Consider the following 21,627-nt stretch of genomic DNA (forward strand, 5'->3'; position numbering starts at 1 on the left):
CATCTAAAACCATAAGACCAGGGAAGCAGTCAGGCTGGTGCAAGATGCTGTGGGGCACATGTGGTTCCATTTGTCAGCCATTGATGTCCCAGTTTGGGGATGACCATTTGAGATGCTGACCCACAGAGATGCTCAACCCTTTGGGATCACTGAGGATGGGAAGAGAGGCCAGAAAGGCCGACTAGGAATTTAGTAGACAGAAGTTCTCCAAAGTGCTGGAAATAGGGATGTTGGGGACATAAAAGTTGTGTTTGGGTAAGAAGGGACAGCTTCAGGGACACAATGTGATCTGGGAGCCCTTGCTCCACACCAGGAACCAGGGATGAATACTCTCCCCTTTAAATGAAGCTGCCGCAAAAGTGAAGATCAGGGCTCTCTTATCAGCATCAAAAAATGCCACCTGACCCTTCTCATAGTCCAGGGAGACCCGGACCCTTCTGGGGACCTGGATCTGGTATAGCGGGATACGCTCAAGGGAGGTGAGAGCCCAAAACTGACCCTCACAGAGACCCATAGACCAGAGCTCCATCTCCGGGCTCACAGCGGTCTCTGCCCTCCTCTTCAGGGACTCCCTGGCCACCCCCACAGCCCAGGAGCCTTTGGGTGTCACCTCCGCCTCCCAGCAGCATCTCCCCGAGGTGATGCCCTCGCAGCCCAGCACGCAGGGATCGGTGCCAAACCCCTCAGCGGATGGGTCCTGCTGGGCATCTTCCCACCTCACGCTCCTCCCATCCGCAGACACGACGAGCTGGGGGTGAGCCGTGGATGGATCCAGGGTTACCTTCACTGCAAGGGACAGAGAGCAGAGCAAAGGGAATGAAACCATTTCTCATGGCCTCAGGTTCTGTCTCGCTGCTGGGGCAGAGCGGGGAGGTCCTGCGGCACCATCCATCCCGTTGCTTGGGATGCTCTGCCCGTGCTGCAGGGGCAGACATTGGTTGCTTTCCCCATCCCACGGGACCCTGGCAAGCATCAGAAGAAGATTCCCAAGGGAGCAAGAGAACAAGCCCCGAGGCAGATGAGTAGGAGACCCCTACCAGTTTTTAGTGCCCAAAAAGCCAAACCAGGCATTTGTTCCCTGAACATACTGACATGAGGGGCAGACTCAGTCTTCATGCAGCTTAGCAGCTCCATTGGAAGAAATTAATGCATCAACACATTAATGGTGAGGATTCCCTGACTCCTTACGGTGTTTTTGCCACCCCATCCCCCCATTCATTGTTTTGTTCAGACATGGCAACATCTTCCCCAGATGACCCTCCAACTCACGGCCCATCCCATGTTGGGCTCAGCCTTCCCACTCCCTCATCTCCAGGAGATGTGGACTTACTCTTTTCAGGCAGCTCAAACATCAGGATGTCTAAAGAGGGGAGAAGAGACATTATCTGATATAACATCAGTGTGAACATGAAAACAGAGAGGTTGTTCTGCCATGCTGAGGCCACATATATAAATGCAATAAAATATAATTTATATTCTAAGTAAATATAATTTATGCTCCTACAGGTATTGCTCCATGTCCCCAGCCCATGCTCAATACCTTGGAAGCTCCTCAGAGTCTCCTCTAGAGCCATGTTTTTCTCCCTGAAGTGACTGATTCTCTTTTCCAGCTCTGGAAGAAGCAACGGAGGCTGCTGGAAATTTTCCTTTTCAAACCTTAGAGAAGGAGGATGGAAAGAAGACATGAGGATGCATCTTCTCAGAGAGAGACCAAGAAATCCTTTGTGCACACCCAGAGCTCAGAGGAGCTGGTGCAGGCTTTAATAAACCTGCTGCACATTCAGCGATGGGTAGGGACATCTTTGCTCAGAGCCTCTGGCCACAAAGCCAAATATTTGACTTCTGGGTGAGGTTTTGTGAAGGCTTTCCTGTACCTGTCCCGTCAAACACAAGGTCCAACCTCCCTCCCCAGCCTGGGATGGAAGGAAAAGTCAGGAAGCCCCATACCTGCTCAAGGTGCCTCTGATGTCCTGGAAGGAAGAGAGGGAAGAGGAAACTCAGTGAATGGGTCTTGGCAGCAAAACATCTACTGAAACCTCAACAGCATGGATGTAGCTTTGGAGCAGGACAGCCTGGGTTTGGCTGCATCATGGGGCAATACCCAGAGCCAGAAAATAGCCTGGACCTGGACAGTGACAACCTGGCTCCATTCCCTTCTCCCTCACCTGCAGAAATTTGCTTGCTGGTTGCTGACACTTCTCCTCCATCTCCTGGATCAAGGTATCCAGACGAGAGATCTCCTTCGTCAGACTCGTAATGTTTTCTTCCTGCATTTTCTCAATGTCCCTCTCCAGGTTCCCCACTTGAGCCAGCAGATGACGGGCATGGTCCTCCAGGAAGAGACGCAACCCTTCAAACTTGGAGAAGACCCTCTGCCGCTCGGCTTCGGTCTTCTCCTGCGAGGAGGGGACACAAGAAGGGAAGAGGAGGGTGGAGAAGGATGCAACAAAGTCCCATGTGTGCCAGTGAATGCACACCTGGAAATAGTCAGTGTCTCAAGTATCCTATATTCTTTTTTTTTTTTTTTTTTGGCTTTGCATTCAGGAATTGAATGCCTGCAGAGCTCCAGGTTCTGCCTGTTATTTTTTCCTACAATGCAGTGAAAATTCAGGCAGCATCTGGTTTGGTACCTGGAAAGGGACCCCAGCCCCAAGGCAGAGCAGGGTGATCTCCCACACAGCCATCTAAAGCCAAAGAGAGACATCCAGACCCTCATCCCTCCTCATTTACCAAGTACTCCCAGCTTCTCCTCATTTCAACCTCTCGAAACCCCAGGAGTTTGTCTCTGTCTTCCTTCAGGGCTTGCAGATGGGCCTGGATTTGTCCCTGAGGGAAGAAAAAACAAAGACCCCATGTCTCTGGAGATTGAGACAGCCTAAAAAAAAAATTACTCTGGGGAGGGGATTGTACTGTGGTCAGCTCCAGAGCTTCTCCTTGTGTCCCTCTTGGTCCAGAAGGATCCTGAGCTCAAGATCTGGGAATGCTTTAAATGGAAATAAATGCCACATAGTGGAAAAAGCTTTCTGCACCAGCCCTTGCCTGCACTGGATCTTTTCTCTGAGCTGATTTAACTCACTGATGCAGCAAGAAAATATCCCCCTTTTTTATTGACCTATGTTCCTGCTGGTTTGGAGAGCATCTTGGGATTGGCAGATGTGCGGTAAGCATCAGAGCTGGACAAAGTCTTGAATTTTGCAGCAGGGAAAAGGGGATTAAGGCCTCAACCCCTTCAACCACAGAGCATCACGTTCTCAGATGAGAACAGAGACAGCAGAAGCACTGATGCGTGATCTACGCTGTCATTTTGAAATGGGCCAGTTTGCTCTGGGGGGAAGAGCAGAGCGGGGGGTAACGTTTCTGTCCCCAGCCTACTGCCCTGGGTGGGGGTGAGATGTTCCAAGCCCGATGCTAATGTGCTGCAAGGGGAACATCAAGCCCTAATGGTGCTGGTCTGGCTCCTAGTGCACGTCTAGATAGAAAAAAATCCCCTTTACCTTGTATTCCTGGACAGCATCCTGCACAGGAAGCATCGTGTGAGCCCGGTGAGCTCGGGACTCCCGGCAGATCACGCAGATGAAGGCTTCATCGTCTTTGCAGAAGACTTTCAGAGGCTCCCGGTGCCTCTCGCATCCTTCCTCCTCAACCGTCTCCCCTCTGGCTGCCTGCAAACTCAACCGCTTGGCTATTTCGAGCACCCGTGCCAGCTCTCGGCTGGGCCGAAAGTTCCTCTCTGGTGCCGTCTCCCGGCACTGCGGGCACGAGAAATTCGCCGTGGACCACTCCCAGCAGCGGGTAATGCACGCCCGGCAAAAGTTATGACCGCAGTGGATGGAGACAGGGTCTCGGAAATACTCCAGGCAGATGGGGCAGGAGGCTTCGCTGGGGAGCTCCGCAGTGGGGCTCGGCGCAGCCATGGGGCCCCCGACGTGAGCTGCAAGACAGCGTCTGCTTTCATTTTCCTCCAAGCGAGGGAAAGGCGTTTCCCTTCTTGCCACCCCCAGGGTGGGCAGACCCAGAGCTGCGCCTGGGTGGGAAGGGAGAAAGCGGGTGATGGCCAAAGTCCTCCTGGTTGCATCCCCCAGGGTGGTCCCCATTCCCAAAATAGCTGGTACCTGCGGTCCATATGGGTTTCCTAGGACCCACAGCCTGGCAGGAGGAAGGATGGGAAAAGGGGGCCCTGCCGAGTCTGACGGTGAGACACACATCCTGGAAGGGGGCTGGGCATGGGAGCAAGGAGGATTTGAGGAGGGGGCTTGGCATGGAAAAGATGGGGAAGAGCACCCATGGAGAAGGTGAGGCTGAAGGCAGCTTGGATAGGAGGCTGCATATCACAGGGAGGGTGAAGGAGGAGGAATGAAGCCAGAAGTGGGGGCTGAGGGGCACCCACGTGGAGTGGGAGAAGGGTCCCAGGATGGGGAGAAGGTCTGGTCCTCCCCTCCACAGCATATCAATGCTGCTGGCAGGCACGGGGCCAGCATGGGTTCCGCCTTTGCAGCAAACAGTGCCCGAGGTGGGGGGAAAGCAGAAAAGGGAGGTCGGAAATGGGACCACATCCAGCTCCCTCTAATCTTGGGAAATTTGCAGCCACCTCCCCTCTGGCTCTGTCAAATCCTCCCTCCCTCCCTCCCGCCAGCCTCAGGTATTAAACTGCTCCCACCTTCTGCATTGCAAATCAGGATCCATTCCCAAGTCCCAGCTTATTAGCATGGTATTTGTCCAGGTACTGATAGATGCCAGCACCCCAGGGATCCCATTTCCAGCACAAAAGGGGCTGGATGCCCCAGCCAAGAGCAACCTCATCCCCTTGCTCCCTGTTGGGAAGAGCTGCACTTAGTCTTTACATCCCTCCGGGAAAATCTTGTCTGCACCAGAGGGGCTTTGAATCTCTTTAGCATTCGAACCATCCTTTTGAACTGACCCATTTGTAGCTTTGGCCATCACCATCCTGCCCTCTCCACCTCTACACAGTCAGGCATCAGCTAGGCTGAAAACAAATAATTCCTTTCCCAGAAGGACCTATTTTTCAGCCCAAACAGTTCCCTCATCTGGCTGATCCCCTGAAAGCAAGATGTACAGGAAAAAGCACCCCTTTCTCTGGTCTGTATTTAGATTTAACCCTGAAACTGTGGGGAAAGGCAGCAGGAGCAAAAACACGCAGTGCAAAGAAAAGAGAAAACTGAGGCAGGGTGGTTTATGCCTGATGGTTAATTGTGGTTGTCCCCAGCCCTGTATCTATGCCTTGAAGGAATTAAGCAGAATCCCACAGAAAAACCTTTGATTACTAATTTTCTTTTTCCTCTTGCACAGAGGCATTGAGCAGATGTCTTCCTGTCTTTCAAAACAGAGCCTCCAGCTCCCTCTTGAGACCACGCTCACTAATAGTCCCTGTTGATTACACACAGCCAATTAAGGGCTCGTTTGCAGAGGAGTGTCATTATTTTTAACCTGCCTTATGTCCAGTCCACTTTACTGCATAGACAGCTGTAATGCAAGGCTTTAGTTGTAAAAAACCACACCAAACCCAGCTTTAGGAGCTGAGCCAGGTTATCTACAAAGTCGAATCAAGCCTTTAGTGAGTTTTGCCTTAAGGTTTAGGTTTGATATTGAGAGAGATGGATACGCTTGAACGCTCTGTGGTTCCCTTCTCTATGGCTTTTTGCTATTTAAAATCAAGTTCAGCATCATCTAGACATGGCAAGTGATGCTTTGCCCACTTCTCATTTTCTCCCTTAGCATAACCCTCCCAACACCCGTATTTTCTCCATCCTGGGAGAGGCAGCACCAAACCTCTGCTGAATTCTCTTACTGAGGGCACCAGGGTAACGAATCATGAAGGGATGGATCAGCAGACTCCACAGCCAGGCATGGGTGCTCCTCTAAGGCAGCTTGCAGAAGGAACATACCACAGGACTGAACTTAAATAGAGACCCTGGGCCATGGGCAGGGGGTGGGGGTGTCCCAAGTGGAGCTGCTTAGGGACATTAATGCTCATCAGTGCCCCTAGGGCTTGGTAAAATCAACTGCCTTTGCTGGGTTTTGAGATGCTTTTCCAGGCACATCAAGCTCTGCTTCAAGCCCCAAAGAGGCACAGCAAAGAGCAAAGCTGCTGCAGGTGATTGCTGGGAGATTACTCTGATCATGTGCCTCACGTAGGTAATTGGGGAGGAAACGTGGCTTTTGGTGCTGGGGCAGAGGTGATGATGCTGCCAGCACTTGTGGGACAGCAGGACAAAGAGCAGGAGAGAAAGCAATGTCCTAAGTGCAAAAGTCAAAGTCAAGCAGTCCCTCAGGGGTATCCATCCCAACACGAGTGTCTCTGCACGTCTCATTCCCCACTAAATCGACCCTGAACTCCAGATTAACAAAAAAAAAAAAAAAAGTGCCTTGAGTATGAAACCATACCACAAGTTTCAATCTGAGTGTTCATGTGTGTGGAGCTCTGCACCGGAAAATCATGACCCCCAAAACCCCTTGCAAGCAAATAACAGCGGATGCATTTTTTACTGATGTTCTCAGAAAATGTGTCACTTCGTTACCCAGCCTCAGCCCAATGCAAATAAGTCCCATTCGCTTCAGCATGCAAAGGGCTTTGGACCGGGAGCAGCTCATCCACAGGCTGCTGGTCCATGGGATTGGGTGATTTAGGGGTTTCTTGTCTAAGAGGAAGAAGAATGATGTTGCTGTCCCTCCAGCAGAGCCGCAGAAAGATGGAGGGAAGGAGAGGAGGACATTTACCACTTTTGTGTTATGAATCCCAGTTTGGGATGAGGTCTTGGTGGATTTAGGGGCTCATTGCTACAGCTCAAGGTGAGGGACTTTGCAGGAAAACCAAGGATGCTGAGGCTTTTAAAAACTGATGCACAAAAAGCAAAGGCAGGCTCATGGGGTGAAAGCACCTTTATGCAGGCAGACACCCAACTGACCATGCAAGGTCAGCGCAGCTGGAGTAAAGTGACATTGCAAATTGAAAAGCAGCCATGGGAGGGGGGATTTCCATTGCTGGATGGACATTCCTGAAATATGACCCGTTTTCCCCAAAATGCAGTGGCTGAGGGCTGAAGGAAGCTCTCCTGCAGAGCGGTGGGATCTTGGGTGAAGGAGAACCTGCTTCTGAGCAGACTGAGTGAGAGGTATGGCTGGTCATGAAGTTATTTCACTTACAGGGTGGAAGGAAATCCCCTCCTTTCCTTAATTGCAGGCAAGCTGGGAAGAAAAGGAAAATTAAAGATGAGAGGGTGCGTAGTAATCGGCTACTGCTTGACTCCAGGCTCAGCCCTGAACCATGAAAGAAACGGCACCCTGTTTAAAAGGAGAATTGAAAGCAACAGTAAAAGTATTTATAGCTGCACGTACACACACAGAAATGAGGGCGCTGGCAGGACAGCAGTGAAGCCAGCAGTTAGGTATGCTAAATAATAAAGAGCCAAAATGAGCAGCAATGGATGTGTCTTGGTGTTTTAACTTGAAGAACAGATACTTATTCTCAGCAGGGGGCTTGCTTAAATTCTATTCCCATGGCTGTGCCCTTCCATAAATAAATGAAAAGTGCATTTATTAATGAGCAATGAAACCAGGCTGGTTTCTGGGTGCTGGACCCCACGGGGAGGCTTGGGACCGGGGCTACCTCTCAATTTGCCTGGGTATTTTGGGGGGGGGGGGCAGACGGTGATACAGAAGCTGCAGGTGGATCTCTAACAAGCCAGAAAATTATGAAGGATGTTTATTTCCCATTTAATCTCTTTTCAACCCACTGGCGTCCCTGGGGAAAGGGGGATTCTCCCTTCGCCTCTGCAGCTGCTCAGCGCAGCATTTTGCTCGGCAGCGGTCACAACCTGGAGAAAAACCTGGTGCATCTCAGCAGCGAAACTCCTCTGCCGCTCACTTTCACCTCCCTCGGGGCCCGAGACACCTGCAGGAAGGGGAGCAGCCAACGGGCAAGACCAGCCAGAGCGGAAAACGAAAGCTGCCCCGTCATTCTCACTGCCAAGACCATGGCTGCAGACAGCCCCGCTGAAAGTTTCCGCGACGAAGCCTCCTGCTCCATCTGCCTGGGCTTCTTCCAAGACCCCGTCTCCATCCATTGCGGGCACAACTTCTGCCGGGCGTGCATCACCCGTTGTTGGGAGGAAGCCGAGGAGAATTTCGCCTGCCCTCAGTGCAAAGAGACAGCCCCACAGAGAAACCTGAGACCCAACCGGGAGCTGGCAAAAATAATCGAGATAGCCAAGCGGCTGAGCTTGCAGGCAGCCAAAGGAGGGGCAGGGGGGGAGAGGCTGTGCGAGAAGCACCGGGAAGCTCTGAAACTCTTCTGCGAGGAGGATCAGACCCCCATCTGCCTGGTTTGCAGAGAGTCCCAGGCTCACCGGGTCCACGCTGTGGTGCCCATCGAGGAGGCTGCGGAGGAGCACAAGGTGGGGAGGTCTCTGTGCCTGGTGTGGGGACGAGGGAGGAGGAGGGGACCGGCTTAGGGAGCTGCCCTGTGGGTTGCTCTGCTTGCAGACATCTGGACTTCTACCCCTTTCAGTCTGCTTTCCGCATCTTGGCATGAGCATTAGATTACAGCCACCCCCACCCTGCCTGCTCTCTGCTTCCCCTTGCTTATATTGCCGGTCACCCCGACTGCTTGAAGCTGTCATTTCCATATCATTGTGGTGTCTTCATACAAATCATGCTGGAAAGTTGCCCTGGAGATCATCTAACCCAACCTCCTGCTCAAAGCAGGGTCAGCTATGTTGTCTCGTCTTGGACATTTACGGGACAGAATCTGGTCTCACGGTGCTGGTCTGCAAGGCAGGGTTGGGTTTTCCAGCATGTCAATGGTCTGGGCTCCAGTTTCACTGCATGCTTGGGCTAGTTGTTGTGAAAACTGATTTGGCTGAAGGTGGGAAGAAAAAATTTGCTCTCACCGCAGATATGTGATGTAGCCCCGGTCTCACCGCACAAGGGTGCTGGAGGGTACGGTCTCCCTGCCATCAGCTGGCTTGAATGTCCGATCCAGGCTTTGAGGTTGGTGATCCAAAGCACATTCCTTGGCAGATGAACTGAGGAAACAGCCCACGCTTATAAGTTCTGGGTCAGCACTGAGCACAGGCTGAACCTGAGCAGATGACAGCAGGGTCTCCCCAATCATTTAAAGCTTCTTTTCTGCCAATTTGGTCCTTTGCCTGAGTCTTTTCCAATCTATGCGATGAATTTCACCCTGGTTGTTTGAAAAAGGAACCTGCTCTGGCTGCCCTGCTCTCCCAGAAATCAGGGTTTATGAATTCCCAGAGCCATTTATTAAACAGGGAAGAATCTGAGTTTGTAGGAGATAAATCCTGGATAGGAGGGATGAGGGTAGAGGGATGGACCAGCTAGAGGAAGAAAAAGCACCAACAAGGTGTTTCTTCTCCACACAGGAGAAATTCCAGGCTCACGTGCAGATCCTGAAGGACAAGAGAGAAAAGCTGCTGGGGCTGAAAATGGCCGAGGAAGGGAAAAGCCTGCACTTCCTCGTAAGTGTCTATCCCTGGGTGGCAATGGCTTTCTCTTTTTCCTTTTGGTTGTCCCTCTGGCCATGGTGATGGATGTGGAGACACGAGATGTGCCATGGCAAAAGATCACATCTCCATGGTCCCTTGCACATGCATGGGAATGTCCTCTCCATTGGGGTAAGGTCTGGGCAGTGGTGACAGCCTGTCCCCAGGGTAGATTTTTTTAATACTCAAATTTTCCCCATGTTTCCTGCTCCTTGTATGTCTTAGCATGCTGGGAATGTGTGTTGGATTTTGCCAGGTTATCGCTGATATTTAGGTTCCTCCGTTTGCTCACAAGTGGGGCACATTCCCAGATTCCCCCTGTTAATACATACAGAAAATTGGAATCACCTGATTTCTTCTTTCTTGCCTTCTTTTCTATTTCACTTACCTCTTTCACTGACTAATCTGTTTGTGGTTTTATTTTGTGTCTTCCCTTGCTGTTCAAAGGTCTGGAGCATTTCGGGTACAAAGATTACAGTCCATGGGATACATCCTTTGCCAGCAACTTCAGCCTAGAAATGGCAAAAAAAAATTGTCTTAATTATTCCTCTGCTCTGCAATGGGCACTGGAATTTATGGCTGTGTTATAAGTCATCACATTAAATCTGCTCCTTTGTGATTTTTCTCAACCATTTCTGTCCCCAGCCCTGCCTCTCCCTTGCGTGCGTCGGTTCTCGTTGCAGGAACAAGTGGAAATGGAGAGGCAGAAGGTTGTGTCTGAAGTCAAGGAGCTGCACCAGTTTGTGGAGGGACAGGAATGTCTCCTCTTGGACCGGCTGGCAAAGCTGGACCAGGAGATCATGAGGAGACAGGAGGAGAACATCAACAGGCTCTTGGAGGAGATCTCCTCCATTGGCAAGCAGATCCATGAACTGGAGGAGAAGTGTCAGCAGCCAGCGTGTGAATTCCTTCAGGTGAGACTTCAGGCCCCTCTGAAGACCATTGGCATTTACCACCACTGGTGTCACCTGTCCAGGAGTCAAATTAATTCTAAATACTTCTTTTAAAATGTAGGTTTCAAAGCTTTTTTAAAATTATTTTAAAAATTATTTTCTTCAGTGATCACAAGCATGGTCCAACTGTCCACTTGAATATTTTAAATCAACCGCAGTCTGTTTAAATCACTGTCTATTTACATGAGTATGGGATTCGTCCATCTGGCTGTACATGTCTACATCCAAACCAATTGTCCAAGTTCCTTCGTACACAGTGGAGGAACAACAGGCACTCATCTCATCTTTAGGTAGTCATCCAAATCCATCACTTGAGCCCATCTCCAGGCTCTGGTTAACTCCTGATTTAAAACATTCAAATACGCTGAAGCAGTGGTGTGCATTAGCAGTAATAACGCCCATACTGCAAGAGTAAGGACATGAAAGGTGGTGGGTGATGGCAGGTAGCTACAATGAGCGGCTCATCAAGTGATGTTGGCCATGACTTCACCTAACTTCCCAGCAGATCTGCAAACACCGTGCAGGCAGATCAGTATTAAGGGACTCATTTTAGACCCATAATTTAGACAGAGCAGTGCCTTGAGTTGCCCCAGGTCACCCCGCAGCCCTGTGCTACCTGCTCGTTGTTTGCTATCAGGCTGACTTTGCTCTGACCTAATGCTCCTTCTCTCACCTTTCCCTTGTAGGACAGCAGAAACATCTTGAGCAGGTTTGCAGCTCCTTTCGTGTGTTCTCGCGATGTTAATGTTGTTTATCTCTACGGTGGTGACACTGATGGACTCTGAAACCCCAGCCTCTTATGATCCCTGTGTGCTAGGGACTGTACAGACATATAGGAGACAACTAGGACACCCCAAAAGGTCCAAGTAAGATGCTGAAGACCAGGGAAAAGGTATTGGATGGGATGATGGTACCACCAGCTCTCCTGCAGCTTCTTCTCTATAGTCCATCCAAAACTACCGGTTACTGGAGGGCTGAGCTTTCACTCCCTGCCCTTGTGAACCCATCAAAAATAGCAAGCCAGCAGCTAAAAATATGCAGATATTTGAACACTAAGGAGTGCATCCACGTGGAAGGGAATCCAGTATGAACTTCCACCCCTATAACAGATCTCTTCATGTCCTCTTTGGACATGGATAGAGAAGATGGGTTATCGGAAAGACAAAAGTGGGCAAAGAAAGGCATTTTTTGTTGCCTGCATTTCCCTTGATGTAGTGTGCTACTGGTCATGACAGAAAGCCTTTACCATCCCAGGACTCTTCACTGGTGTTTGGGGACAAAATAGATATGTACTCTGGGTCAGCAAACCCTTCTTTGGTAGCTTATTAATGAGTGCCCTAGGACCAAGCCTTTGCTCTAGTCCTACTATTATTTATTTCTTTATAAGAAATCCCAGCTGAAAATCGGTCAGTGCATAATGACAATTATGAGTGAAGGAAGTATTATTAGAAAGGTTTTCCTTCTTTCCAGGCTTGAGATGGATGGTGCCCAGAAGCCAGCAGAGACATCACCTGAGCTGGGAGAGAAACCCACTGGTCTTCCTCAGAAAAATGCTGCCCTCAAAGAGATGCTGATGAAATTTCAAGGTACAGAGAAACTGGGGAGGAGAGGGTTTGAGGTTGTGCTGGGTTGGTCTGCAGAGAATCTAAGGACGGAGATCTCAGCTAGGTAGGAGAAGTCCTGGTGAAATGCCGTGGAGAGATACTTCCAACATACCCTGCAGAGCTGCACCCATATTAGCATAGCAAGAAGCAATTGCCTTGGTTGATTACGTGAGAGAGGGTGAGTTTGCCTCCCAGCAGAGCTTGGGGACCATGGTAAGTGTTGGGGTGCTGTGGGACCTCACGTAGGGTCAGTGTCACCTTTGGAAATCACCTCACTGAATGAGACCAAAGGTGAAAAATTGCAAACATTTCCACATGGGAGCTTAAAAAAGGAAAGTCATGGGACACCTGAGGATTTCTTTCCTCTTTTCAATGGCCTGGAGACTCCCAGCAAAAATAACCACACTTCAAAGCCTTACTTTTACTCCAAATCAAGTTCCCTTCATGCCGCTGGCTGTCTTTTCTACTCTTCCAATCTTGGTCGTGGGCATAAAAGCGTTCCTGCTCTGCTCCGGCAAACAGGGACTGGGAGCTGGAACATCCCAAGGGGAAGATGGGGAAAACATGACCCTAATGCCCTTGAGGAGTGAGCTGTGCCTGTGACGCTCATCTTCTCTTTGTCCCCAGTAAGTTTGACACTGGATCCAGAGACAGCGCATCCCCGGCTCGTCCTGTCCGAGGATCGCAAGCGGGTGAGATGGGAAGACACCCGCCAGCCTGTCCCCGACAATCCCAAGCGCTTCGACTCGTCTCGCTGTGTCTTGGGCTGCCAGGGTTTCAGTGCGGGGAGGCATTACTGGGAGGTGGAGGTGGGCGATGGGGAAGCCTGGGCTGTTGGAGTGGCCAAGGAGTCGGTGAGGAGGAAGGGACGGATCAGCGTCAACCCCAAGGTGGGGATCTGGGCGGTGGGGCAGTGTGGGAGCCAGTACCAGGCTCTCACTTCTCCTACCATCCCCATCTCCCTGCTTGCTGCCCCCAAGGTGATTGGGATTTACCTGGACTACGAGGCAGGGCGAGTGGCATTTTTTGACTCCAATAACGAGGCACCGATCTTCACCTACCCCCCAACATCGTTTGCAGGGGAGCAAATCCTCCCCCTGCTCTGCCTGGGGAGGGGGTGCCAGTTCACGCTCTTTCCCTGACCCCCCATGGGACAGCATCCCCTTGAGTCTTGCTGGGGGCTCGTCACCCCAGAGGTGGCTTTTGGGAGCATGAAGAATGCATTACCTGGGACGGAAAATTCTCCTTTCTCCATCATTTATGTTAACAAGAAGCATCGTTTGGTTCAGAGCTTGTACAGGAGAGGGGCTGCTCTGCTTCCCCCAAAATCCTGCCTTGCTCTATCATCAGGTGGCTCTGCCGGCAATGCTGCCCTGGTGCATCCATGCCCGTAAACCCTTTCCAAAACCCTCTCTGTCGGAGGACAGGGATAGAGCTGAGCTGAACATATGCTGAGCTGGCTCCTAGTTTCTCTCCCTCCACCGTCTCCGACTGATCACACTTCCCTGCTGTTTGCTGGACCCTTTTTTTAGCGCACTGAACTTTCAGCTGCGCGACTGAGCGTAGATGCTGTGGACAACGATGCAAAAGCATAGAGGACTTCATGATGGCTTCAAGTTTTATGTGGTCTCTGACAATGTGGTAATAATCTAATCCATGGGCGAGATAGGCAAGGCCTGATCTGGTGGAAGGGTACTTTAAATCATCAAAAGTGCTGGCATCCCTGGTGTGAGTTTGTGTTGGATCAGTGCTTAGTGCTGTGTGACGTTTGCACCTTTGGACATTGTAAGGACTCACCTCTCCATATGCAGCCATCCCGGCTACGGTCCCTCGAGGGTCAGCAGAGAACGGTGGCAAATCGTAATTTATCTCATCTAGAAATGGCTCGACAAGTGCGCGTAGGAGTATTTACTTCTCTCCTCTGATTACAGAGGGAGCCCAGACTAACTAGATGGCATGGAGACATGTCTCCTGCAGATGCCTAAAACCAAGAGAAATAAATCCTTCCCAAGGCAGAGTTGGCTTTAACCTCTTTTTGAGCAACAGCCTCAGGCTGAGCTGTTGGCTAATGAATATTTGGGGGCATAAGGAGGAACCCAGGGGGATGGAGGGTGTTCACAGGAGCATTTCCCAATGGATGGACGCAAGTGTTTTCAGCTGTCCAAACTGATTGTATGGATGTGCCTTCGATTGCTTGAAAAGCTTTGTTTGCCTCAGCTGCCAAATGCAAACTATGGAAATGAGAATAAGAAATTGCCTCCTGTGCAGCCTGGTGGTGTGTTTATTTTTTCCTGGCGCTTCAAGGGCAGTAAATGCGAACCTCTGCAAAATCCCCAGGTGGGCAGAGCAAGGTCTTCTGTTAGCGATAACCATTCCTGCATCACACAATAGTGCTTCTGCTTAAAATCCCCAGAGTTTCAGTCTTCAAGTCATAGTTAGGAGCCAAAATACATTTCATGGGCTTGGCCCTAAGTAGCAGCAGATGATTGAAGATGTTCTCGTAGGTCTCCACACACCCAGGTATATGCAAAACCCTTCTGGAAGCTGCTGCAAACCCCACAATTAATTTTTTTTTGCATGCAGAGAACAGCCCTGCTTGTTTCCTTTGCACATGCAGGAGAATTCACAGTATGAGCAGCGCAGCAAGAGCTTCTTGTCATGCAACAGCGAGGCAGTGCGCCCCAGGGAGCGCACATCCAGGATGAGCAACTCCAAACTGGTTCCCAGTAACTAAGTGCATGCAAGGGGAGCAAGGGGTGGCCCTTGCTTCCTTGCCCTCCAAGAAATACCTGGATGTGGGTAAATCTGATCACCGGGTGGTGGGGAAATGTTGCCATTCCCCGAAGGAAAGCCATAGGCTGGCTGCTGGCACAACCTTTCTGCTTGAGCTGCAGCGGTGAGGGGATGAGGTAGAAGGTGGGGTGAGGACAGGGGAAAAGGACCAAAAATAAACGGGAAACAGGTCAAAGAAATGCAATAATTGGTCCTGCCTGTGATCCAGCTGTGTTCGACAACCTGCGCACAGCCTCCCTGGTGGTCTAGTGGTTAGGATTCGGCGCTCTCACCGCCGCGGCCCGGGTTCGATTCCCGGTCAGGGAAGATGTTTTTTTTTCCTCCACCCAGACCACTTTTTTAGGGGAAAAAGCCTTTCATATTATAACAAGACGCCCCCCTAGAGACAGTCATTACCTCCTCTTTTTGTTCCTATGCCTTCCCACCCGTCTCAGCAGGATGTCCCCTCCAACCTGACGCAGCAGCCAGGCATCCCCAAAGCCACTTGGCAGTTTGATGCAGCCCAGCTGCACCTCTTTTATTTACCAATGGGTATTCTTTATTTTTTTTACGGGTGTTATTTACTATTTAGAAATTTTATATAATATGGGTAGCAGCGAGAAAGATTTATCCAAACCGTGCAAAAACCTGGGAGAAATTGGAAAGGCAGTATTTTTTTTTGGGGGGGGGGGGTAGGGAATTAACACACACGGCCAACAAGGAAAAAATGAAGTGTTTCTGCCCGGTTTCGAACCGGGGACCTTTCGCGTGTGAGGCGAACGTGATAACCACTACACTACAGAAACGCTCTTACCGCTGTTCTCCGCCTGCCCACATCTGCCTGCACCCTGCCTGCACGTTCAGCCCTGCCCAAATCGGGCTCCGAGACCCTCTACACCCGCCTCTCTCACGTGCTGCTCCAAGCCTTACCTTATTTTTTGGGACCATTCGGCTGATTTCAAAGAAAGAAGCCGGTTTCAACATCGGGGAGTGCAGAAAAAAAAGACCAGAATTCGATAAAAGAACAGGGCTTTTTTAACCCATTTTTTGCGATACAGTCACACTGAGCTGGGGTGGTTTTGGCCGGAGGGAGGGGCACAAAGGGGAAAATGAGTTTTTTTGTAAGTATGAGCCCCCCCCCCCCCCAAAAGCACTGTCAGGAGTGGGATTTGAACCCACGCCTCCACACGGAGACCAGAATACCCAACCCCGGGAAGGCAGAGCCTTGAGTCTGGCGCCTTAGACCACTCGGCCATCCTGACGGTGATAGATTTTGACCAGAAAAGGGAATATAGCGATGCTAAAAATTATGGGGTTTGTGTTTTGTTTTGGTTTGTGGTTTGGTTTTTTTTTTATGGTGATGATCAGCAGGGAGGGTGTCACTGAAAGTTCGGGAATTATTTTCAGCTGAGTGGTGGTAGCATGGGGGGGGGGAAAAAATGAAGCGCCCAACGTGGGGCTCGAACCCACGACCCTGAGATTAAGAGTCTCATGCTCTACCGACTGAGCTAGCCGGGCTCTTAAAAAGCTCTTTTCTGTCCTCATTTTGGTGCTGGATTCTGGTGGTTTCAGCCCCTTTCCTACCCGTGCTCGGGCCAGGAGTGAGGCGAAACACCCCAGCAGACAGGTTTTGGGTTTTTTTTTGAAAGGCTGAAAAACTTCCTACCCGGGTCCTGCGATGCCATTTTGGCATTTATGCAAATTTATGCGATGTTTGGTCCTACAATTAAAAGCGCTATGAAACGCTTCCCGCTTGGATAAATAATAGCGACAGCAGCAGGAAGGTGGAATTCCGTGTGAATGCCGTGGAAAGGCTTTATTTTTTTCCACGAGAGTTTTGGTACCAAAGTGGGGTTAAGGATGGGGATACAGGTGAGGGCAGGGGGAGCCTTTAATAGGACCACGGTGGGTTTCTGTAGTGTAGTGGTTATCACGTTCGCCTCACACGCGAAAGGTCCCCGGTTCGAAACCGGGCAGAAACACATCCCTTTTTCCTCTTTATCATGAATGTTGTGGATCAATATTCCTCCAAACCCTGGAATGGCAGCTCTTGCAAAAATCTGCACTGATAGCACAAGTTGCAGAAGGGGATTTATTTTAGTCTATGCATTAATATTTTCCTTTGGGACACGGTGACAAATGGGGCGGTGGGTTCAGCGCAGCTTGGAGCCTCATCCCGTCGTGGAGGTATCGCTGCTCCTGTCCCCTACGCTGGGGACAAATGTCCTTTTTGGGTAGGAATGTGCAGGAATCCGTTAAAGCGTCTGTGTTCCCCAACAGTCCCCCGACATGGGGAAGGGGAGCAGAGTAAACGCTCTCATAAATTCAGTCCCACCACACCATAGGAATATTATTCTTGTAGAAACAGCTCGGCTGCTTTAATCTTCTATGAATTTGGTACTACGTGTCGTTTTCTACAGAAAGGCTGAAATCCAGCAGAGGTGGGAAAGAATTTATAAATCCAGCTTAAATTTAGAAAAGATTAAATCACTTTTCCCTGACCGGGAATCGAACCCGGGCCGCGGCGGTGAAAGCGCCGAATCCTAGCCACTAGACCACCAGGGAGCTGATAGGTGCCTAAATTTTACCAATCTCATCGTTTATCTCTGAACACTGAGCCGCCCGAAGTTGCCGCTTCCCATCAGCCCTACAGAAGCTGTATTGCTCTGGCCACAGAATTAATCAAAAATGGCAAAATTAATTAAAAATAACAAAAATTATTTTAAAAAATAAATAAATTAATGAAAAACATTTGTTTGTCTTTAAAGCACCTGTCCCTGGTGGTCTAGTGGCTAGGATCCGGCGCTTTCACCGCCGTGGCCCGGGTTCGATTCCCGGTCAGGGAAAGTTCATTGGTAGAAAAAAGCAAATTCTTTCAAAACCATTATTTTTACACCTCAGGGGTCCCACAGGACTTCTCTCCAAGTCGGTGTTGAGCCATATCCCAAATAAAGTCTCTTCTTCCTCATACTCCTAAATGTCAATAGCTAAAAATATGTCCATTTTCTAATGCTAACAGCAAAATTAAAGGAATTTCAGTAGAAAAGGAGCTGGGAAAGGTGGACGAGGAGACCTAGGTCACTCCTGTCACGAGTGGGTCACCCGCAGTATTACACAACGTGTTTCTGTAGTGTAGTGGTTATCACGTTCGCCTAACACGCGAAAGGTCCCTGGTTCGAAACCAGGCAGAAACACAGGTTTGGGGTGCCTTTTGGCCTGCTTTTAAAGCATCTCCTTCCTTTTTCACTCCTTCACACCCTGCACCAGCACACCGCTTCCAAACCCACAGCAGCACGCCTGCAACACTAAAGGCGACAAGGGACGTCACCGCTCTCAAAACCCAAATTTTCGAGATCACGATGCACACCTATACACACAACTTTAAATATATCTGTGTGTATAATATGCGTATAAATGCGTTGGCTCTTGCAAAAAAGGGCAGTAATATTCAGCAACAGAACCGACACCTTCTCCTTCTCTTGGGCCTTCTCGTGGAGAAACCCAGCCCAAGACCAAATCAGGTGAAACGCCTGATCAAGGCACCAACCTGTCGTCTCTGGATGGGGCAGCAGAAGCAAGGGGCTCGGGGGTTTTGAGTGTTTTCCAGGAAAAAGATGAAGCTCTTTCTGCCCGGTTTGGAGCCAAGGACCTTTTGCGTGCGAGGCCAACGTGGGACGGAGCGTGCGACGCCCTTGCAGGCAGCGGGGCAGCTCCGTGCTCTGGGGCGATGCTCCGCAAAGTGGAGAGCAACAGGCAGAGCAAACGGTCTAAAGCGAAGCGGTTTTGTGGTCTGGGCTGAGGGGAGCAACGTGGGAAAGGAGTGCGTTTCCCAGAGGGGCTTGGGGTGCTTGGGAGCAGCCAGCGAGAAAAAGGGGGTCCACCCCATTCCAGATGGGGCGCAAAACCCCCGGTTCACCCCGTTTCTGTAGTGTAGTGGTTATCACGTTCGCCTCACACGCGAAAGGTCCCTGGTTCGAAACCAGGCAGAAACACAGGTTTGGGGCGTCTTTTGGCCTGCTTTTAAAGCATCTCCCTCCTTTTTCACTCCTTCACACCCTGCACCAGCACACCGCTTCCAAACCCACAGCAGCACGCCTGCAACACTAAAGGCGACAAGGGACGTCGCCGCTCTCAAAACCCAAATTTTCAAGATCACGATGCACACCTGTGGGGGACTGCATGGAAAATGGGCGACATTTCTTTGACACTGATTATTTAGGCTTAGCATAAGTAGGCCGCAGTTAGCATGAGCGGGCCGGAGTACGTGCCACCTGCACTATGAACGGACTTTGAACCACCAGAAGAACAACGGACATGAGGAACTTGGGCAGTGGAGCAATCAATAAACAAGATAGCACAACTGCAGAGGCAAGAAGGAGCTGCAAGAGCTTTAACGCAATTAAGAAAGCTGTCATGTCGGCTCAGAGCATTTAGCTGCAGGATGGGGACTTGGGAGTTGGTTTGTATCTTTGTTAATAATCGGCGGGGGGCGGGTATTCTTATGTATTTTATTAGGTATAATGTTGCTTTTGCCGTGTTTAATTAATTGTGTTCATAGATCTTTGCAAAGGGCAATACAGCAGGTGTTAACTGACGAAAAACAAGAAAGGGGGAATTGTGGACACACACTTAGCTAGCAGTCGCAAGAGCATTCCAGACGCCTTTAGAAGACCTTGACCAGAATAAACAAGAAGACAAAAAAAGAAAGATGCCGATTAGAAGAACACAGGTGTGCATTCCACGATAAAGAGAACTTGGCACAAAGAACCTCAATTTGGCAGTTTATCTTGACCAATTTGAGACAATTTTCGCATGCTTTACTTGGTATGACCAATTATGTCTTATGTTTATGCGCGTGTACAGAGTTGGTATAACCAATTATGTCTTATGCTTGTGCGCTTGTACAGTGACTTTGCAGAATATGTGATTATCAATATGTGTGTGTTCTAGCAATAAACGTCGTCTGCTCTCAACTTTACAGGTGTCCGCTTATTTCTACCTCCCGCACACACCTATACGCACAACTTCAAATATATCTGTGTGTATAATATGCGTATAAATGCGTTGGTTCTTGCAAAAAAGGGCAGTAATATTCAGCAACAGAACCGACACCTTCTCCTTCTCTTGGGCCTTCTCGTGGAGAAACCCAGCCCAAGACCAAATCAGGTGAAACGCCTGATCAAGGCACCAACCTGTCGTCTCTGGATGGGGCAGCAGAAGCAAGGGGCTCGGGGGTTTTGAGTGTTTTCCAGGAAAAAGATGAAGCTCTTTCTGCCCGGTTTGGAGCCAAGGACCTTTTGCGTGCGAGGCCAACGTGGGACGGAGCGTGCGACGCCCTTGCAGGCAGCGGGGCAGCTCCGTGCTCTGGGGCGATGCTCCGCAAAGTGGAGAGCAACAGGCAGAGCAAATGGTCTAAAGCGAAGCAGTTTTGGGGTCTGGGCTGAGGGGAGCAACGTGGGAGAGGAGTGCGTTTCCCAGAGGGGCTTGGGGTGCTTGGGAGCAGCCAGCGAGAAAAAGGGGGTCCACCCCATTCCAGATGGGGCGCAAAACCCCCGGTTCACCCCGTTTCTGTAGTGTAGTGGTTATCACGTTCGCCTCACACGCGAAAGGTCCCTGGTTCGAAACCAGGCAGAAACAGCACAGCACTTTTGATGGCTTTTCCCTCCTCCCTGCCTTACAGCTATTAAAGGAGTTGGGTCGTTGTGTGCGAGGACGATGACACCCGCGCGTCATTTAGCTCTGCTTTGGCCAACTGGAGAAGGGACCTTGGCCCTGCCCCTTGCAAAGCGATGCCTGGGGACTCCTGGTCCTTTTTGGAGTATCCCTGGGGAAGGCGTCTTGACGGTGCGTTTTGTCCCTTCAAAACGATCGTGAAGCGGGGAATTCCCTCTGCCTGCCAGAAGCGGCACGTGTTGTTTTTCCCTTGGTTGTGTGCCTTGCTTGCTTTGAGCACCCTGAGGAGCTGATGAAGAAGGCTGGCCGGGCCGCACGGGTGTTGGCCAAGGAGGAAGGGAGAAGTGTTTGTGTTTGTTGTTCCCGGAAGATGAGGGGCAAACCAGAAGAGTGAGAGGAAGGGAAAAAAGGGCAAACGGATGCGGGGAGCATCCCTGGGAATGGGGAGAAGCCAGTGAAACCACCTTTTCCCTCTGCATTTCCAGAAATAGGACCCCCAGGAGGACCTTTTCCAGGTTTCTGTAGTGTAGTGGTTATCACGTTCGCCTAACACGCGAAAGGTCCCTGGTTCGAAACCAGGCAGAAACACAGGTTTGGGGTGCCTTTTGGCCTGCTTTTAAAGCATCTCCTTCCTTTTTCACTCCTTCACACCCTGCACCAGCACACCGCTTCCAAACCCACAGCAGCACGCCTGCAACACTAAAGGCGACAAGGGACGTCGCCGCTCTCAAAACCCAAATTTTCGAGATCACGATGCACACCTGTGGGAGACTGCATGGAAAATGGGCGACATTTCTTTGACACTGATTATTTAGGCTTAGCATAAGTAGGCCGCAGTTAGCATGAGCGGGCCGGAGTACGTGCCACCTGCACTATGAACGGACTTTGAACCACCAGAAGAACAACGGACATGAGGAACTTGGGCAGTGGAGCAATTAATAAACAAGATAGCACAACTGCAGAGGCAAGAAGGAGCTGCAAGAGCTTTAACGCAATTAAGAAAGCTGTCATGTCGGCTTAGAGCATTTAGCTGCAGGATGGGGACTTGGGAGTTGGTTTGTATCTTTGTTAATAATCGGCGGGGGGCGGGTATTCTTATGTATTTTA

General features: G+C 50.3%; 2 protein-coding genes and 11 non-coding genes across 14 annotated transcripts; 8 read left to right on the forward strand and 5 right to left on the reverse strand.

The window, feature by feature from the left end:
• Positions 1-55: 55 nt before the first annotated feature.
• Positions 56-3,954, reverse strand: LOC142026228 (zinc finger protein RFP-like). Of its 2 annotated transcripts, XM_075019135.1 has the most exons (7): positions 3,495-3,954; positions 2,731-2,826; positions 2,166-2,396; positions 1,948-1,970; positions 1,541-1,656; positions 1,331-1,360; positions 56-786 (listed from the first exon to the last, which is right to left on the reverse strand). In XM_075019135.1, exons 1-7 carry the CDS (start codon positions 3,912-3,914, stop codon positions 272-274), a joined length of 1,431 nt encoding a protein of 476 aa, XP_074875236.1. In that variant the 5' UTR covers positions 3,915-3,954; the 3' UTR covers positions 56-271. The 2 variants fall into 2 exon arrangements, with proteins under 2 accessions (XP_074875236.1, XP_074875234.1); XM_075019133.1 differs by having other exon boundaries at positions 1,331-1,656.
• Positions 3,955-6,237: 2,283 nt separating this feature from the next.
• LOC142026243 (E3 ubiquitin-protein ligase TRIM39-like) lies at positions 6,238-13,879 on the forward strand. Its single transcript, XM_075019173.1, has 7 exons — positions 6,238-7,130; positions 7,770-8,411; positions 9,399-9,494; positions 10,202-10,432; positions 11,158-11,180; positions 11,942-12,057; positions 12,703-13,879. Exons 2-7 carry the CDS (start codon positions 7,992-7,994, stop codon positions 13,215-13,217), a joined length of 1,401 nt encoding a protein of 466 aa, XP_074875274.1. The 5' UTR covers positions 6,238-7,130; positions 7,770-7,991; the 3' UTR covers positions 13,218-13,879.
• Positions 13,880-15,102: 1,223 nt separating this feature from the next.
• On the forward strand, positions 15,103-15,174 carry TRNAE-CUC (transfer RNA glutamic acid (anticodon CUC)). The gene has a single exon. It is a non-coding gene; the product is annotated as a tRNA-Glu (tRNA).
• A 406-nt stretch (positions 15,175-15,580) lies between these two features.
• Positions 15,581-15,653, reverse strand: TRNAV-CAC (transfer RNA valine (anticodon CAC)). The gene has a single exon. It is a non-coding gene; the product is annotated as a tRNA-Val (tRNA).
• Positions 15,654-16,001: 348 nt separating this feature from the next.
• On the reverse strand, positions 16,002-16,109 carry TRNAL-CAA (transfer RNA leucine (anticodon CAA)). The gene is made up of 2 exons: positions 16,072-16,109; positions 16,002-16,047 (listed from the first exon to the last, which is right to left on the reverse strand). It is a non-coding gene; the product is annotated as a tRNA-Leu (tRNA).
• A 183-nt stretch (positions 16,110-16,292) lies between these two features.
• On the reverse strand, positions 16,293-16,365 carry TRNAK-CUU (transfer RNA lysine (anticodon CUU)). The gene has a single exon. It is a non-coding gene; the product is annotated as a tRNA-Lys (tRNA).
• A 391-nt stretch (positions 16,366-16,756) lies between these two features.
• On the forward strand, positions 16,757-16,829 carry TRNAV-CAC (transfer RNA valine (anticodon CAC)). The gene has a single exon. It is a non-coding gene; the product is annotated as a tRNA-Val (tRNA).
• Positions 16,830-17,340: 511 nt separating this feature from the next.
• Positions 17,341-17,412, reverse strand: TRNAE-UUC (transfer RNA glutamic acid (anticodon UUC)). The gene has a single exon. It is a non-coding gene; the product is annotated as a tRNA-Glu (tRNA).
• A 209-nt stretch (positions 17,413-17,621) lies between these two features.
• On the forward strand, positions 17,622-17,693 carry TRNAE-UUC (transfer RNA glutamic acid (anticodon UUC)). The gene has a single exon. It is a non-coding gene; the product is annotated as a tRNA-Glu (tRNA).
• A 275-nt stretch (positions 17,694-17,968) lies between these two features.
• On the forward strand, positions 17,969-18,041 carry TRNAV-AAC (transfer RNA valine (anticodon AAC)). The gene has a single exon. It is a non-coding gene; the product is annotated as a tRNA-Val (tRNA).
• A 725-nt stretch (positions 18,042-18,766) lies between these two features.
• Positions 18,767-18,839, forward strand: TRNAV-CAC (transfer RNA valine (anticodon CAC)). The gene has a single exon. It is a non-coding gene; the product is annotated as a tRNA-Val (tRNA).
• A 1,572-nt stretch (positions 18,840-20,411) lies between these two features.
• On the forward strand, positions 20,412-20,484 carry TRNAV-CAC (transfer RNA valine (anticodon CAC)). The gene has a single exon. It is a non-coding gene; the product is annotated as a tRNA-Val (tRNA).
• A 551-nt stretch (positions 20,485-21,035) lies between these two features.
• TRNAV-AAC (transfer RNA valine (anticodon AAC)) lies at positions 21,036-21,108 on the forward strand. The gene has a single exon. It is a non-coding gene; the product is annotated as a tRNA-Val (tRNA).
• Positions 21,109-21,627: the final 519 nt, after the last annotated feature.

Source organism: Buteo buteo, chromosome 32 (genome assembly GCF_964188355.1).
Source record: "Buteo buteo chromosome 32, bButBut1.hap1.1, whole genome shotgun sequence".
In the NCBI taxonomy this organism is placed as follows: domain Eukaryota; kingdom Metazoa; phylum Chordata; class Aves; order Accipitriformes; family Accipitridae; genus Buteo; species Buteo buteo.